General features: G+C 56.5%; 2 protein-coding genes across 3 annotated transcripts in view; both read right to left on the bottom strand.

The window, feature by feature from the left end:
• Window positions 1-1,002: 1,002 nt before the first annotated feature.
• Window positions 1,003-6,478, bottom strand: LOC140193797 (adenylate cyclase type 6-like; the record flags this gene model as incomplete). Its single annotated transcript, XM_072250966.1, has 2 exons — window positions 6,434-6,478; window positions 1,003-1,810 (listed from the first exon to the last, which is right to left on the bottom strand). A coding segment is annotated over exon 2 (807 nt), but the record flags the coding sequence as incomplete, so codon positions are not given.
• A 5,561-nt stretch (window positions 6,479-12,039) lies between these two features.
• LOC140193794 (probable ATP-dependent RNA helicase DDX23) overlaps window positions 12,040-17,345 on the bottom strand; it is a 34,575-nt gene continuing 29,269 nt past the window's right edge. For both annotated transcript variants that reach the window (XM_072250964.1, XM_072250965.1), the window contains exons 16-17: window positions 13,994-14,168; window positions 12,040-13,090 (exon numbers count right to left, since the gene is read on the bottom strand). In XM_072250964.1, the coding sequence (XP_072107065.1) occupies window positions 12,867-13,090; window positions 13,994-14,168 (399 nt within the window). In that variant the 3' untranslated portion in view covers window positions 12,040-12,866. The remainder of the gene's footprint in view (window positions 13,091-13,993; window positions 14,169-17,345) is intronic.

Below are 17,345 nucleotides of genomic sequence, written 5' to 3'. Positions count from 1 at the left end.
TCGGGCAGGAGGTACAGAAGCCTGAAGTCCCACACCACCAGGTTCAGTAACAGCTACTTCCCTTCAAACATTCAGAACCAACCAGCACAACCCTGATCACCACCTCAATACAGCAACACCGTGACCATCTCTTACACTGCCATGGACTTGCCTCTGATTGTATCTTTGTGCAAAACAGGACTTTCTTTTCCTTCACTCTAATTTATGCCCTTCGTGTTGTCTGTAATTTAGAGCTGATATTCTCTCTCTTTCCCAGTTCTGTGGCCTGTTGCCGAACATTCCTATGAAGGATCTTTGGGACATAGAACAGACTCTTTGGCTCAGATATTGCTGCCAAACTAAACTAATCCCTTCTGCCTGCACAATGTCCATCTCCCTCCATTGCCTTCACATCCACGTGTCTGGCTAAACCCCTCTGCTGCCTGGATTAGAGGACACGAGCTATTACGAGAGGTTTGGACAAACTTGGCTTGTTTTCTCTGGAGCGGCAGAGACTGAGGGGAGATCTGAGAGCAGTTTATAGGAATTTGCGAGGCATAGATAGAGTAGACAGCTGGAATCTTTCACCCCCAGGGTCGAATTGCCTAATCCCAGAAGGTGAGAGAGGTATAGTGCAAGTTGTTTGTTTTTTTTACGCACAGAGAGTGCTGCCACGGTGATGGCAGAAGATAGACATTGTTTGTCAGCAGAAGAGATTTGTTTAGTTAGGTGCTTAATTAAAAGTTTAACTAGTTTGGCACAGACAAGGCGGGCCCCAAACCTGTCATCTGCTTCTGAGGAAGGCATCCTGGACACAGTTCCCCACCTCCTCCTCCTCCTCCTCCCCCCAAACCACCAGAGCACACCTCCCTCTCCTCGCACTCCCCAACTGCTTCGTCAAGGAGGAATCCTCCCCCGTCCGCTCCATCTTGCCCCGTCCCACCCTCTGCCCAGGGAAGTGGTTTCTTCCCGCTTGTGGCATCAGGACACCCTTCCCCTGCCCCTCCCCAGCCTCCCCCTCACCTGCTTCCTGAGGAAGGGCTCCTCCCGGTTGCAGTACCAGCACACAGCCAGGTGCAGGGCGGAGAGGAGGGCGCTGCTGACCACCGCCACCCTCATGCGGACTGGCAGCAGGGCGTAGATGACGTGGACGGAGAGGACAGACCACCAGAGGCCACCAGAGGGGCTGGGGGGCCACAGGCCGAGCAGGACGGCCGTCTGCACCGCTAGCAGCAGCCCCACCACCAGATAGCAGGCCAGGCTGACCCGGCCCCGCTGGGGGCTGGGGCCGAGACTGCAGGCCCCCGCCAGCAGGAGCAGGAGGCCGGTGGCGGCCGACAGCACGCCCAGGTAGGGGGCCCGCGGGGGCCCCTGGGCCCAGTGCAGGGCGGTGAGGAGGCCGCACGCCAGTGCCAGCAAACCCAGCAGCACTGTGAAGCTGCCCTGGTTAAGGCGCAGCAGGTAACGCTGGTAGAGAAGCTCCAACTTCTCAGACTTGAACTGCTTAGAGAGGAAGACCCTGCACATCCGCTGCCACAGGGAGGGGCAGATGGGCCGCCCTACTTCCCCCTCCCTTTCCTCTGGGGAACCAGGGCGAAGAGGAGACTCCTCCCCTTGGGATGGGCAGCGGTCTCCCACCTCCTTCCTGGGGCAAGAGAGTGGCAGAGCAGGCTCCATCGGTGGCTCGGCGCAGCAGCTGAGGGAGAAGACCCCACAATGGCCAGGGCGGAAGGCATCATCAGGGGTGGGAGCTGGATGAGGAGGGGGCTGCGTAGAGTCAGACCAGGTGGATTTGTGGTCATCGAGCAGAGTACCTCCGAACCAGGACATGCTGCAAGAGGGGTGGGGTGGGGGGAGGGGAGGAGGGGTTGGAGGGGCAGGGAGGAGGGTGGAGCAGGAGGAAAAATGGGGGGTGTCGTAGGGAGAGGGGGGAGGGTAGAATGAGGAAGGAGAGAGGAATGGACAGAGGGAGGCAGGAGGGAGAGTGGGAAACAGACAAGGGGGTGGAAAGAGAAGGGGCACATAAAAGGTGGGGGTGAAAGACAAGAAATATATGTGTAAAACAGACAAACCAACTAAAGGAGCGCCACAGGCGATTTTGAGGGAAGGGCAGTGAGGAAGGAGCGTCATGCTGTGGGAGCGGAGGTGAGGAGGGAGCGTCATGCTGTGGGAGGGGCGGTGAGGAGGGAGTGTCATGCTGTGGGAGGGGCGGTGAGGAGGGAGCGTCATGCTGTGGGAGGGGTGGTGAGGAGGGAGTGTCTCACTGTGGGAGTGGCGGTGAGGAGGGAGTGTCACTCTGAGGGAGGGGTGGTGAGGAGGGAGCGTCACGCTGAGGGAGGGGTGGTGAGGAGGGAGTGTTGTGTGGGAGCGGAGGTGAGGAGGGAGCGTCACGCTGAAGGAGGGGTGGTGAGGGAGCGTCACGCTGAGGGAGAGGTGGTGAGGAGGGAGTGTCACGCTGAGGGAGAGGTGGTGAGGAGGGAGTGTCACGCTGATGGAGGGGCGGTGAGGAGGGAGCGTCACGCTGTGGGAGGGGCGGTGAGGAGGGAGCGTCACGCTGAAGGAGGGGTGGTGAGGAGGGAGTGTCACGCTGAGGGTGGGCGGTGAGGAGGGAGTGTTACACTGAGGGAGGGGCGGTGAGGAGGGAGCGTCACGCTGAGTGGGGGCGGTGAGGAGGGAGCGTCACGCTGAGTGAGGGGCGGTGAGGAGGGAGTGTCACGCTGTTGGAGGGATGGTGTGGAGTGAGCGTCATGATGTGGGGGGGCGGTGAGGGAGTGTCACGATTTCGGAGGGGCGGTGAGGAGGGAGCATCACACTGAGGGAGGGGCGGTGAGGAGGGAGGGTCACGCTGAGGGAGGGGTGGTGAGGAGGGAGTGTCACGCTGTCGGAGGGGCAGACAGGAGGGAGCACCACGCTGAGGGGGTGGCAGTGAGGAGGGAGCGTCACGCTGAGGGAGGGCGGTGAGGAGGGAGCGTCACACTGTGGGAGGGGTGGTGAGGAGGGAGTGTTACGCTGAGGGAGGGGCAGTGAGGAGGGAGGGTCACGCTGAGGGAGGGGTGGTGAGGAGGGAGTGTCACGCTGTCGGGAAGGGGGCAGACAGGAGGGAGCACCACGCTGAGGGGGTGGCGGTGAGGAGGGAGCGTCACGCTGAGGGAGGGCGGTGAGGAGGGAGCGTCACACTGTGGGAGGGGTGGTGAGGAGGGAGCGTTACGCTGAGGGAGGGGCAGTGAGGAGGGAGGGTCATGCTGTGGGCGGGGTGGTGAGGAGGGAGCGTCACGCTGAGTGAGGGGCGGTGAGGAGGGAGTGTCACGCTGAGTGAGGGGCGGTGAGGAGGGAGCGTCACGCTGAGGGAGGGGTGGTGAGGAGGGAGTGTTGTGTGGGAGTGGAGGTGAGGAGGGACCGTCACGCTGAAGGAGGGGTGATGAGGAGGGAGCGTCACGCTGAGGGAGAGGTGGTGAGGAGGGAGTGTCACGCTGTGGGAGGGGTGGTGAGGAGGGAGCGTCGCGCTGTGGGAGGGGCGGTGAGGAGGGAGTGTCACGCTGTGGAAAGGGCAGTGAGGAGGGAGTGTCACGCTGAGGGAGGGCGATGAGGAGGGAGTGTCTCACTGTGGGAGGGGTGGTGAGGAGGGAGCGTCACGCTGTGGGAGGGGCGGTGAGGAGGGAGTGTCACGCTGTCGGAGGGGCGGTGAGGAGGGAGTGTCACCAGGTGGGGTGGGCGGTGAGGAGGGACTGTCCTGCTGTGGGAGGGGCGGTGAGGAGGGAGCGTCACGCTGTGGGAGGGGCGGTGAGGAGGGAGTGTCTCACTATGGGAGGGGCGGTGAGGAGGGAGCATCATGCTGTGGGAAGGGCAGTGAGGAGGGAGTGTCACGCTGTGGGAGGGACGGTGAGGAGGGAGTGTCACGCTGTCGGAGGGGCGGTGAGGAGGGAGTGTCAGGCTGTGGGAAGGGCAGTGAGGAGGGAGTGTCACGCTGAGGGAGGGCGATGAGGAGGGAGTGTCTCACTGTGGGAGGGGTGGTGAGGAGGGAGCTTCACGATGTGTGAGGGGCAGTGAGGTGGGGGTGTCACGCTGATGGAGGGGCGGTGAGGTGCGAGTGTCACGCTGATGGAGGAGTGGTGAGAAGGAAGCGTCACGCTGAGGGAGGAGTGGTGAGGAGGGACTGTCACGCTGAGGGAGAGCGATGAGGAGGGAGTGTCTCACTGTGGGAGGGGCGGTGAGGAGGAAGCTTCACGTTGTGGGAGGGGCAGTGAGGAGGCAGCATCACGCTGAAGGAGGGGCAGTGAGGAGGGAGCGTCAGACTGTGGGAGGGGCGGTCAGGAGGGAGCTACACGCTGAGGGAGGGGCAGTGAGGAGGGAGGGTCATGCTGTGGGTGGGGTGGTGAGGAGGGAGCATCACGCTGTGGGGGGGCAGTGAGGAGGGAGTGTCACGCTGTGGGAGGGGTGGTGAGGAGGGAGTGTCACGCTGTGGGGGGGGGCGGTGAGGAGGGAGTGTCACGCTGTGGGGGGGGCGGTGAGGAGGGAGTGTCACGCTGACTGAGGGGCGGTGAGGAGGGAGCGTCACACTGTGGGAGGGGCGGTGAGGAGGGAGTGTCATGCTGTGGGAGGGGCGGTGATAAGGGACCATCACGCTGTGGGAGGGGCGGTGAAGAAGGGGTGTCATGCTGTGGGAGGGGTGGTGAGGAGGGAGCGTCACGCTGAGGGAGGGCGATGAGGAGGGAGCGTCACGCTGTGGGAGGGGCGGTGAGGAGGGAGTGTCGTGCTTTGGAGGGGTGGTGAGGAGGGAGTGTCACGCCGAGGGAGGGGCAGTGAGGAGTGAGTGTCATGCTGTGGGAGGGGCAGTGAAGAAGGAGTGTCACGCTGTGGGAGGGCGATGAGGAGGGAGTGTCACGCTGGGGGAGGGGCGGTGAGGAGGGAGCGTCACGCTGAGGGAGGGCGATGAGCTGGGAGTCTCTCACTGTGGGAGGGGCGGTGAAGAGGGAGCGTCACGCTGTGGGAGGGGCGGTGAGGAGGGAGTGTCACGCTGTGGGAGGGGTGGTAAGGAGGGAGTGTCATGCTGTGGGAGGGGCAGTGAGGAGGGAGCGTCTCACTGTACGACGGGCGGTGAGGAGGGAGTGTCACCATGTGGGGGGGGCGGTGAGGAGGGAGCGTCACGTGGGAGGGGCGGTGAGGAGGGAGCGTCACGCTCAGTGAGGGGCGGTGATGAGGGAGCGTTACGCTGAGGGAGGGACGGTGAGGAGGGAGTGTCACGCTGTGTGAGGGGCGGTGATGAGGGAGCATCACGCTGTGGGAGGGGAGATGAGGAGGGAGTGTCAGGCTGTTGGAGGGGCGGTGAGGAGGGAGCGTCTCACTGTGGGAGGGGCGGTGAGGAGGGAGCATCACGCTGAGGGAGGGGCGGTGATGAGGGAGCATCACGTTGAGGGAGGGGCGGTGAGGAGCGTCACGCTGTGGGAGGAGCATTGAGGAGGGAGCGTCACACTGAGGGAGGGGCGGTGAGGAGGGAGCGTTACGCTGTGGGAGGGGAGGGGAGGAGGGAGTGTCAGGCTGTTGAGGGGCGGTGGGGAGGGAGCGTCTCACTGTGGGAGGGGCGGTGAGGAGGAGTGTCACACTGAGGGAGGGGCGGTGATGAGGGAGCGTCACGCTGTGGGAGGGGCGGTGAGGAGGGAGTGTCACCATGTGGAGGCGCGGTGAGGAGGGTGTGTCGTACTGAGGGAGGGGCGGTGAGGAGGGAGTGTCACGCTGAGGGAGGGTGGTGAGGAGGGAGCGCCATGCTGAGGGGGGGGCAGTGAGGAGGAGCCTCATGCTGTGGGGGGGCAGTGAGGATGGAGCATCACGCTGTGGGGGGGCAGTGATGAGGGAGTGTCACGCTGTGGGGGGGGCAGTGAGGGGGGAGTGTCACGCTGCGGGAGGGGCGGTGAGGGGTGAGTGTGACGCTGTGGGAGGGTCGGTGAGGAGGGAGTGTCACGCTGTATGAGGGGCAGTGAGGAGGGAGTGTCACGCTGAGGGAGGGGCGGTGAGGAAAGAGTGTCACGCTGTTCGAGGGGTGGTGAGTAGGGAGCGTTTCACTGTGGAGGGCAGTGAGGAGGGAGTGTCATGCTCAGTGAGGGGGCGGTGAGGAGGGAGTGTCACGTTGTGGGAGGGGCAGTGAGGAGGGTGTGTCACGCTGTGGGAGGGGTGGTGAGGAGGGAGTGTCATGCTGAGGGAGGGGCGGTGAGGAGGGTGTGTCATGCTCAGTGAGGGGCGGTGAGGAGGGAGTGTCACGTTGTGGGAGGGGCGGTGAGGAGGGTGTGTCACGCTGTGGGAGGGGTGGTGAGGAGGGAGTGTCACGCTGAGGGAGGTGGGGTGAGGAGGGAGCATCGTGCTGTGGGAGGGGCGGTAGGAGGAGTGTAGTGAGAAGGTGGTGCTGCACTGTGGATGGTAAATGGCATCCAAACCCACCAAAGAATTCGTTGTTGAGCCATACCTAGATTCCACATCCAATGCAGAAGCGTCCTGGGACACTGTTTCTCTGAGGGACCCTCTCGCATCTCTTATTGAGCTGACCACAGGGATAAAGAGAGCCACACCTTCCATCAGCAAGCAGCCATTTCCAGATCCACCCTCTACATCCCTGTCACAGCACACGGAAGGCTGTCTCTGCATTTCCCTCCTTCCCAAGGTTGGCGCATCGTGAAGCAAAAGGCGCAGGTTAAAGGTGAGAAGGGAGAGATTTAATAGGAACCTGAAGGGCAACTTCTTCGCCCAGAGGGTGGTGGATATATGGAACGAGCTGCCAGAGGATGTGATTGAGACAGGGACATTAACAACATTTAAGAAGCACTTGGACAGGGCATATGGATCGGAAATGTTTTGGAGGATATGGGCCAAATGCTTAGATTGGAAGCATCATATGGCAGTCTTGATCGACATGGACCGGTTTGAGCAGTTTCTGTGCTGTGTGACTCTATAACCAATCTTGATATCGAACCAAACCAGTCCAATTTGGGTCGATACCTGCGGGGGGCGGGGAGAGGGGTTGGTGAAAGGGCTGTAGGGGGAAGAGGGAGTGGAGGGGTAGTTTGGAGAGGGAGGATGTGGGAAGAGGGTGGAAGGGGTTGGAAGACATCAATAATTTGGGGTTAATGTATTAGCATGGATATGGATTGGTAACCAACAGAAGGCAATGTTGGGATAAATAGGTGTTTCTCTGGTGGGCAGTCAGCAGTAAGTGGAGTTCCATCGAGGTTGGTGTTGGGGTTGTTAACAACTTGGAAGAGGGGATCAATCATGGGTTATGTGAGTTTGCTGGTGATACTGAACTGAGTGGAAAATCTGATTGTGTAGAGAATGCGGAGAGTCTAGAGAGAGATATGGATAGATTCAGTGAGTGGGCAAGGGTCTGCTATCTGAAGCAAAATGTTGGTAAATACGAGCTCATCCTCTTTGGAAGGAAAACTGGAAGATCAGATTATAAATTCAGCAGTGCAAGACTGCCGTGTACTGCTTGTGCATGAATGGCAAAAGTTTGGTTTGCAGATCCAATAGGGTATCAATAAGGCTAATGCAATTGTCAGCCTTCATTGTTAGAGGGGTTAAATTTAAGGGCAGGGTGATAATAATACAACTGTCCAGGGTTGCAGTCCTGGTCTTGAAACTTGAAAAATATACTGACTTTGGAGGCGGTGCAGAGGTTGATTCCGGAGATGAGGGAGTTAACCTATGAGGAGAGATTGCGTCACCTGGGACTATAGACTATACTCACTGGAATTTGAAGAATTAGAGGGAATTTTATAGAAACATCTAAAATTATGAAAAGGATAAGATAGCGGCAGAAAAGTGGTTTTCATTGTGAGTGCGACACTTGGTCCCAAGATTCAGCAGCATAGTTTAGGACAGAGATGACAAGAAACTGTCTTTCCCAGAGAGTAATGAATCTGTGGAATTCTCTGCCCGGAGAAGCAGCAGAGGCTACATTATAAATATATTTAAGACACAGAGAGAGAAACTTCTGCACAGCTGGGGAAAAGACAGGTAGGTGAAGCCAAACCCACGACCAGATGACCCATGATCTTATTGACTGGCGGAACAGACTCGACAAGGTCGATACCCTACTCCTGCTCCTGTTTCTTATATTCTTATGACATGGGGGGGGGGGAGAAGATGAGGGAAGGGGAGAGTATCGGGTATTCCTTTCCCACCCTTCCTCCTCTGCCCCCCATGATTCTTTCCCTCCCCAGCACTACTGGGTGAGCCATCGTGAGTGGGTCCAGCTCCCTCAGGCGCCGGTAATAACACTCCCAGAGAACAGTGTCCAGAGAGCACTCTCCCTCCCCGAGGAAGGACAGATGTACCACAGAGGTCCCACCAGACCTATCCCTGGGACGGAGGGTGTGTCCTGCGGGGAGAGATTGAGTGGACGGCGGTTGGGGAGAGCCAGAGGAGATCTCATCGAAAGATACCCACAGCTCGAAGGGAACAGCGAGGGCATTTCTCCTGGGCTGCGGAGTCAGCTCTCATAATCAAGAGACAGGGATGGCAAGACATTTCTTCCTCACCCTGAGATGAGGGTGGGGGGGGGTTGAAACTTTGAAACTCTTCCCCTGAGAAGCTTGGTCGCTGAGCGTGCCCTGGAGATGGGGTTGGTGTGGAGAGAGTGAGCCTGAGGGATGAGATCTCCTGTAATCCCCCTCAGTCTCTGTGAGCCCCCATCCTCCCCTACACCCCTCTCTGTCTCTATGAACCCTCCGGTATCTACAACCCTCCCCGTCTCAGTGATAACCTCCCTCTCCATCTCGGGAGCGGGGGCTGCCTGCTACTTCGGGAATTTGTGCATTTATTTGGGGAGTGGGGTGAAACCCCATCCTCCGTCCAATAAACCGACCCTATGTATCTGGCGTCGCCACGGAACAGGGGAAGAGACCCGGACTGCGCTGTGGTCATTCACTCACCTGGGACGCCGTCTCCGATCCTGCGAGCAGAGTGGCAAGGAGGGCTGCCTCCGACTTACCTCCCTCCCCTCTCGTTACTTCCTTCCCTCCCCCCACCCCCACTCCCCGGCTTCTCCGCTGCTCTTTCTACAGCGGCTCCTCGTACTTTCCCCCAGCACTCTCGTTCTCCATCCCCTCCCTGGAAAATAAAACGCCCTTTACCCCGGATCTGTAATAATGTCTGGAAAATTAAACAGGCTCCTGGTCGTAATTCATACTTAAAGCGACAGGCCCCAGTCATGGCGCACCCCCACCTCCCGTAACGGAGAAGGCGAGAGAGCGGGGATTCATAATGTGCATTTTGAAAGGGCAGGATTAAAAATGGTTACAGGGAAAGAGAATCAGGTGTGGGAGTTTGAGAACCAGAGAGAACACGAGAGTGCGAGTGAGATAGAGCGACAGCACGTCAGGTTGATCAGATGTCTCGGTTTGCGTGCAAAGGTGAATTAGGTGTGCTTTTTTTGTGTGAAGGTGCGTTATCTGTGAGTGTGCTGTTTGGGAATCAAACGCATGTGTGGAACGGGGAATCAGATTGTGTGCGCGCCTGCACATTCACACCAGAGAGAATGTGCCTGTGAACGTGTATGCATGTTTGTGCGTGAGGGAGATTCAAAATGCTGTACAAAGTAACACCGTTATACATAGCAGAATTAGGCCATTCGGCCCATCAAGTCTTTGCCACTATTCAATAATGGCTAATTTTCTCTCTCGACCCCATTCTCCCGCCTTTTCCCTGTAACCTTTGACGCCCTTTACTAATTAAGTATCTATCAACCTCTAAATATACTTAATGACTTGGCCACCACTACCGTCTGCGGTAACAAATTCTACAAATTCCCCACCCTGGCTAAAGAAATTCCTCCTTATCTCTGTCCTTGTATTCTGAGGCTGTGCCCTCTGGACCCCATTCTTTCCATGTCCACTCTAGGTCTTTCAATATTTGATAGGTTTCAACGATATCCTCCCCCCATTCTTCTAAACTGTACAGAGTACAGGCTAGAGCCATCAACCACTCCTCAGATGGTAACCCTTTAATTCCCAGGATCATTCTGGAGAACTGTAAATGCAAATTCTCACATTTTAAAAAAGTCAGAAACATGAACGAAGGACACCATTGGTAAAACCTTTCTTTCAAACAGTCTGGTCCCAGAAGTGGTGTCTTCTTTTTGCTTTAAGTTGAGGGAAAGCTCAATTTTGCTGGAGTGGTTTTCCCATGGCCACTGCTGGCCATTGTACCCACAGGCAAAACAGGTAACTCGATGGTAACTCCTGCGGCTCGATCAACTCAGCAACCGGGGCTCGTTCACTGTTGGGGCTGAACCAGGATTTGCCCCTTCCCCTTGTTGTGGACAGACTCTGACGAGTCTCCCCAAAGGGCTTGCTCCTGTTGTAGCTCCAGGATGGGATGCTAGATCAATGCAATAGCCCCCAAAACTCCAACACACACAGGTACAATAAGATACACAGTGCACACAGATGTACTCGCTCTCATTACCAAACACACAGTCACACACACAGACTTTTACCCACACAGGTGCATGCACCACAGATACAAACTTATGCAAACTGGATGCACACACAAACTATACACACCAACAGACCCATGCAAAGTACTCATGAACTAACAGACAGCCACAAACAGAGCTACAACTCCATTTCCCTCATTCTTCATGTTCCCAATCCTACAACCCCAGTCACACCCACTACCCCTGCCAGCTGACATCCAGTTAACACCAACTAGAGCTGTGATATGGGAAAGAGCAGGGGGCAGCAAGAGATAACTATTAATGACCAGATATTCTGCCCTCTACCCCTCCAGTGGTGCACAACTACCCCCTCACCACTGCTCATCACCACCCCCCCTGCAAGGGCCAACACCACAATCCATTTTGATGTTCAGACATGGGGCACCAAGCTTGGTGTGGGGGGGGAGGGGGGAGTAAGGAGATGGGGGTCCCAGCATATCCTGTCCCTCTGAGGGAGGTGAAGAGGAGGCTGCTTGACTTGAAGTTAAAGGTAGGAGACAGAGGGATCTAGGTGGACAGGTGGTGAAAAAGGCATTTGCGCGTGAGCCTTCATCAGTCCAGGCACGGAGTACAAATGTTGGGATGCTATGTTACAGTTGTGAGGATATTGGTCCTCACTTCTTAAGTTCAGTAGAAGTCACCCTGCTAAAAGAAAGATGCCATTAGCCTGGAAAGAGTTCAGAAGAGATTAATGAGGAGATTGCCATGACGAGAAGGACTGAGCTATGGAGAGAGGTTGAGCAGGTTGGGACTTTATTCATTGGAGTGTAGGAGAATTAGGGGTGACCTTATAGAGGCGTATAAAATCACGAGGTACGTAGATATAGGCTGGATACACACAGTCTTTTTCCCCCAGGGTTGGCTGAGGAAATCAAGTACTAGAGGGTGCAAATTGAAGGTGAGAGGGGAGAGATTTAATAGGACACCGAGGGGCAACTTTTTCAGCCAGAGGGTGATCTGTATCTGTAACGAGCTGTCAGAGTAAGTGGTTGAGGCAGGTACATTAACAGCATTTAAAGGACACTTAGACAGGTACATGGACAGGAAAGGTTTAGAGGGATATGGGACTGGCTTAGATGGGAGTCTCAGTTGGCAGGGGCCAGTTGGGCCAAAGGGCTTGTTTCCTACTGCGAGGCTGGGTACAGGCCAAGGCCGCCCTCTCCTGGCCACTGGCTGAAGCGTCAGCACCTTCCTGACAACCATCACAAACACCACGCTTCACCACCCATCTGGCCATCCGCCTCGCTGCCCACCCCACAGTGGCGTCCCTCCCCCTGGACAGCGCTCCCTCTGCACCTTTTCTTGAACGCACGTCCACTCCTCACCATCTGTCGGAAGGTGGGTGGAGAAGTTGTGGGGGGGGGGGAGGAGCAAACACACAACGATGGGACACACACAGACAGATGACACATCGTCATACAGAGACACACACATGCTCACATACACACACAAAAAAGGCAGGTTGCACACGCAGACTGGAAACACACACACACAGAGCCAGGTTACACACGCACACCAGACACACACACACACACACACACTTGAAACACTCATCAAAACAGATGAACACAGGAGACTTTGCTGAAATGTAAAACAATAGTCTCCCTTTATTCAGCCATAGAAAGGATTTAAACATATACATTTATATACTCCAATCTAACAGTGGAGCCTGGGCCAAAGGGAAAAAGGAAGGGAGGGCAAGGGGAGAGTGGGAGGTGGGAATGAGGGAAGGGAGGAAGTGAGGGAAGAAGGGAGATGAGGGGCAATGAGAGGTGGAGGGAGAGGACTTGGGAACACATCTCCCTGTGGAATGTACAAGACCAGGAGCAGACACTCAGAACTGGGTGGGGGTGTTAGGTCACTGACCATCCCATGGGTCTCCCTCACCACCCCCTCCACCCAGTTCTGCGAGGACAACAGCAAGTGTTTGGAGCCCACAACCTCACTCCTGGACCTAACCTACCCTCCACCCACCCACACCAAACCCCGGACCAACTCCTGACCGGACCCAACCCCAACAAGGAAGGGGTTGCTGAACAAGTCAGGATGGGGGGTGGGGGGGGGGCCGGTGGTTTGATGGGGGCAGGAACAGTGACATCCATCATCTACACTCACCTGGAGGCTGGGGGGGGGGGGGGTGCTGAGGGGAATGGAGGTGGAGAGGAAGATGCGGGAAGAACGGAGGGAGTGTGGTGGGGAAGGGAGGGAACAATGAAGAGGGTGGGGAAGCAATTCATAAGGACGGAGGAATGGAAGACTGAATACTAAATGCAGCAAAATTTCCTCCCCTCTCTGTTTGGGGTGAGGGTTAATATTAAATACAGGAAAAATATCTGACCCTCCCCCTTCTCTCTCACCCTCTCCACCTGCCCATGGGGATGAGTCTCAGCGGGAGGAAGGATGCCTAGGCGAAGATGGTCTCCTCTCTCCTTTTCTTGGTGAGGATGGTGCCCGGCTTGTGCTGGGCGTCGGGATGGTTGGACAGCTCGGGGGGGCAGGAGGAGACGGGGCTCTCCAAGATGGCCTGCTTCAAGTCGTAGAAGACGGAGGAGTCCTCCTTGGTCAGGAAAGTGATGGCAACTCCGCTCTTCCCAGCTCTGCCCGTCCGCCCGATACGATGGATGTAATCTGTGGGGAGGTTGGGGGAAGAGAGACAACCGAATCCAAATCAGCCATAAAATTTGTCGTTCTGTGGCAGTAGAAGAATTTAATAGTGAGGTAGAGTCCATGAACTATTCAGAAATAAGATGGCAGACGGGAAGAAACTGTTACTAAAACATTGTATTGGTCTCTTCAATCTCCTGCACATCCTCCCTGATGAGAAGAGGGCATATCCCAGATGGTAAGGAAGGTTGTGCCCCTGCCCTTTGAAGCCTCCACACTCAGAATGCTCTCCATGGTGTGTCACGTACCTCTCACTCGTCGGCACCACCCAAACCCCTGGTGAAATGCAGCACCCCAGGTTGCTGTCCCCACCTCTACCACCTCCTCTCACCCCAGTTACCACGCCCAATGGCTTGGCCACCACCACCCCGTCGCAACAAACTCTCAGGCTGAAGAAATTCCTCTTCATCTTAGTTCCAAAGGGACGTCCCTTCACTCTCAACCTGTGCCCTCAGATCCTGGATTCTCCCACTGATGGGGACGTCCTCTCTAATGTCCACTCTCTCCAGGCCTTTCAGTATCCGGGAGGTTTCAATGAGATATGCTTCCCTCATACTTCTGAACTCCATCAAGCACAGTTCTAGACACATCAAATCCTCTTTGTTCATCAAGCCTTTCATTTCTGGGATCGTGCTTCAGAGAAAGCACATCCTTCCTTAGATGTGGGACGTAAGCTGTTCACACTACCCCTGAACAATGTCGTGAAACGTGTCAGCATTACACCCCTGCTTTTATATTCTAGTCCTCTCAAAATTAATGCTAACATTGCATGTGCCTTCTTGACTACTGTGTCAACCTTAAGAAATTCCTGAACTCAGACGAAGACGCTCTGAACCTCCAATTTCCGAATCCGAATGAACCCCATACCTTCAATGTTCTTTGCCATGTCGTAGTTGAGTACCATTGACACATCATGAATGTCAATACCACGGCCGGCCACGTCAGTGGCTACCAGGATGTCCTTGGCACCAGCCTTCAGATTCGACAAAGCAAACTCTCTCTGCTCCTGTCCCTTCCCACCGTGCAGAGTGCAGGCGTTGTACTGCGCAGAGGAGAGAATGAGAGCAGTGAGACTTCAAACAGTACAGGCATAGGTCAGACACAGAGTGAATCTTGAAAATTGCCATCCGTGGCTCCTGGAAAAGGGTGGCAGGAGGTTCTCCCCGGGCGGACTGCCTGGCTATGTTTAGCGGGTATGTTCGTGCCCGGGTGAATACTGCAAAGGAATACGCACAGTCCACGGCGACTGTCCAGATGTTCCGGGACCACTGGGCTCCGCGGGGTGTAAATGCCATCATTGATGAGGATGGCAATATATTGGTTTAACATGTATTGTCTGTTTGTAGTGTAGTAAATGTGTTAGTCACTGGGTTTGTAAATATTGTATAGCACCGACATTTGTAATAAAGAATTTTGTAAAAAAAAAGGGTCAGACACAGAGTGAATCTCCCTCCACACTGTCCCATCACACACTCCCAGAGTCAGACACAGAGTGAAGCTCTCTCCACACTGTCCCATCACCCACTCCCAGGGTCAGACACAGAGTGAATCTTCCTCCACACCGTCCCATCACACACTCACGGGGTCAGAGACAGAGTGAATCTCCCTCCACACCGTCCCATCACACACTCCTGGGTCAGACACAGAGTGAATCTCCCTCCACACTGTCCCATCACACACTCCCAGGGTCAGACACAGAGTGAATCTCCATCCACACTGTCCCATCACACACTCCCAGGGTCACACACAGAGTGAATCTCCCTCCACACCATCCCATCACACACTCCCAGGGTCAGACACAGAGTGAATCTCCCTCCGCACCGTCCCATCACACACTCCCAGGGTCAGACACAGAGTGAATCTCCCTCCACACTGTCCCATCACCCACTCCTGGGGTCAGACACAGAGTGAATCTCCCTCCACACTGTCCCATTCACACACTCCCAGGGTCAGGCACAGAGTGAATCTCCCTCCACACTGTCCCATCACACACGCCCAGGGTGAGACACAAAGTGAATCTCCCTCCACACCGTCCCATCACACACTCCCAGGGTCAGACACAGAGTGAATCTCCCTCCACACCGTCCCATCACACACTCCCGGGGGTCAGACACAGAGTGAATCTCCCTCCACACCGTCCCATCACACACTCCCAGGGTCAGACACAGAGAGAATCTCCCTCCACACCGTCCCATCACACACCCCCAGGGTCAAACACAGAGTGAATCTCCGTCCACACCGTCCCATCACACACTCCCAGGGTCAGACACAGAGTGAATCTCCGTCCACACCGTCCCATCACACACTCCCAGGGTCAGACACAGAGTGAATCTTCCTCCACACTGTCCCACCACACACTCCCAGGGTCAGACATAGAGTGAAGCTCTCTCCACACTGTCCCATCACCCACTCCTGGGGTCAGACACAGAGTGAATCTCCCTCCACACTGTCCCATCACCCACTCCTGGGGTCAGACACAGAGTGAATCTCCCTCCACACTGTCCCATTCACACACTCCCAGGGTCAGACACAGAGTGAATCTCCCTCCACAACGTCCCATCACACACACCCGGGGTCAGACACAGAGTGAATCTCCCTCCACACTGTCCCATCACCCACTCCTGGGGTCAGACACAGAGTGAATCTCCCTCCACACTGTCCCATTCACACACTCCCAGGGTCAGACACAGAGTGAATCTCCCTCCACACGTTTCTTTATCTTGACCAGGAGAAGGCTTTTGACCGGGTGGACCACAGTTTCCTGGTGGGCACCCTGCAGGCTTTTGGGCTCGGACCACACTTTGTGGCCCGATTTCGGCTCCTGTACTCTGCCGCAGAGTGCCTAGTTAAGATTAATGGATCATTGACAGGACCTATCCACTTCTGAAGAGGAGTGCGTCAAGGGTGCCCCATGTCCGGTCAACTGTATGCGATTTGTGTCGAGCCATTCCTCAGCCTTCTTCGGCGAAGGCTGACAGGTCTGGTTCTGCGCGAACCGGACATGGGGGTCGTCGTCTCGGCCTATGCCGATGACGTACTCCTCATGATGACAGACCCCTGTGACCTGCGGAGGATGCGCGAGTGCCAAGATGTTTTCTCGGCGGCATCCTCCGCCAGGATCAACTGGGCGAAATGTTCCGGACTCTTAGTTGGCCAGTGGCAGGTGGACTCCCTGCCGGAGGAGATGAGAGCTTTTGAGTGGAGCACCAGACGTCTTCTCTATCTGGGAGTCTACCTGAGTCCTTCTGGGGAGACCTGGCTGGCGAACTGGCAGGACCTGGAGACAAAGGTCATGGCCCGGCGAGGGCGCTGGTCAGGCCTTCTCAGGGTGCTTTCCTATCGAGGCAGGGTGGTGGTCATACACCAGCTGGTGGCCTCCATGCTGTGGTACCGGATGGTCACCTTGGCCCCCCCGCCCCTTTTGTCGCAAGAATGCAGAGGAAGCTAGTGGACTTCTTCTGGGGAAACAGGAAGCACTGGGTCTCTGCAGCGGTTCTGAGTCTCCCAGAAGGAGAGGGCGGACAGTCGCTGGTGTGTGTACGCACACGACTGGTGGCTCTCCGCCTCAGGACGCTGCAGAGATTCCTGTACGCCGAGCACCCTCCCAGGTGGCACGTGTTGGTGACTTTCTTCCTCCGGAGGGGCTGCTGTCTTGCCGAAGATATGCAGCTACCACCGGCGGGCGTTAACCGTGCTGCTTTGCAGAGGCTGCCCGGCTTCTATCAGGACCTACTGAGAGTCTGGAACATGGTTGCCTCAGGCCGGGAATCCCCTCCTCTGGCAGAGGGCGGGGTCCTGGCCGACCCTTGCCCTGTCTCAACGGATGTCAGTGCGGCTCAGGTGTGTGGAACGACTCGGGCTGAGCTGCTCGTCCGGCCCAGGCCCCACAGCCTTACCCGAGAGACGAATCCACACAACTTGAGCCGTCTTTCATCAACACCCACAATCCCATTCAGGGATGCAGGCAGGAGGTACCTTTATGGGCTGCTGCTCCACACCCTCCACTTCCTAGCATTTGTCCACCGTCCCGACACGCCATGGCGGTCGGTCTTTCCACCTGGAGGTGAGGGGGGTCCCCAGTGGAAGTCCCTCGACAAGGGAGTCCTTCCCATGCACCTTGGGGATCTCGGCTGGAGGGTGCTGCATAAAGCGGTGCCCTGCAATAAGTTCTTTAGTTTGTACACGGATCTCCCAGCCGCGTGTCACTTCTGCGGGCTGG

The sequence above is a fragment of the Mobula birostris genome, unplaced genomic scaffold (genome assembly GCF_030028105.1).
Source record: "Mobula birostris isolate sMobBir1 unplaced genomic scaffold, sMobBir1.hap1 scaffold_879, whole genome shotgun sequence".
NCBI classification, from domain to species: Eukaryota; Metazoa; Chordata; class Chondrichthyes; order Myliobatiformes; family Myliobatidae; genus Mobula; species Mobula birostris.
This window is presented reverse-complemented; position numbering and strand designations above follow the sequence as displayed.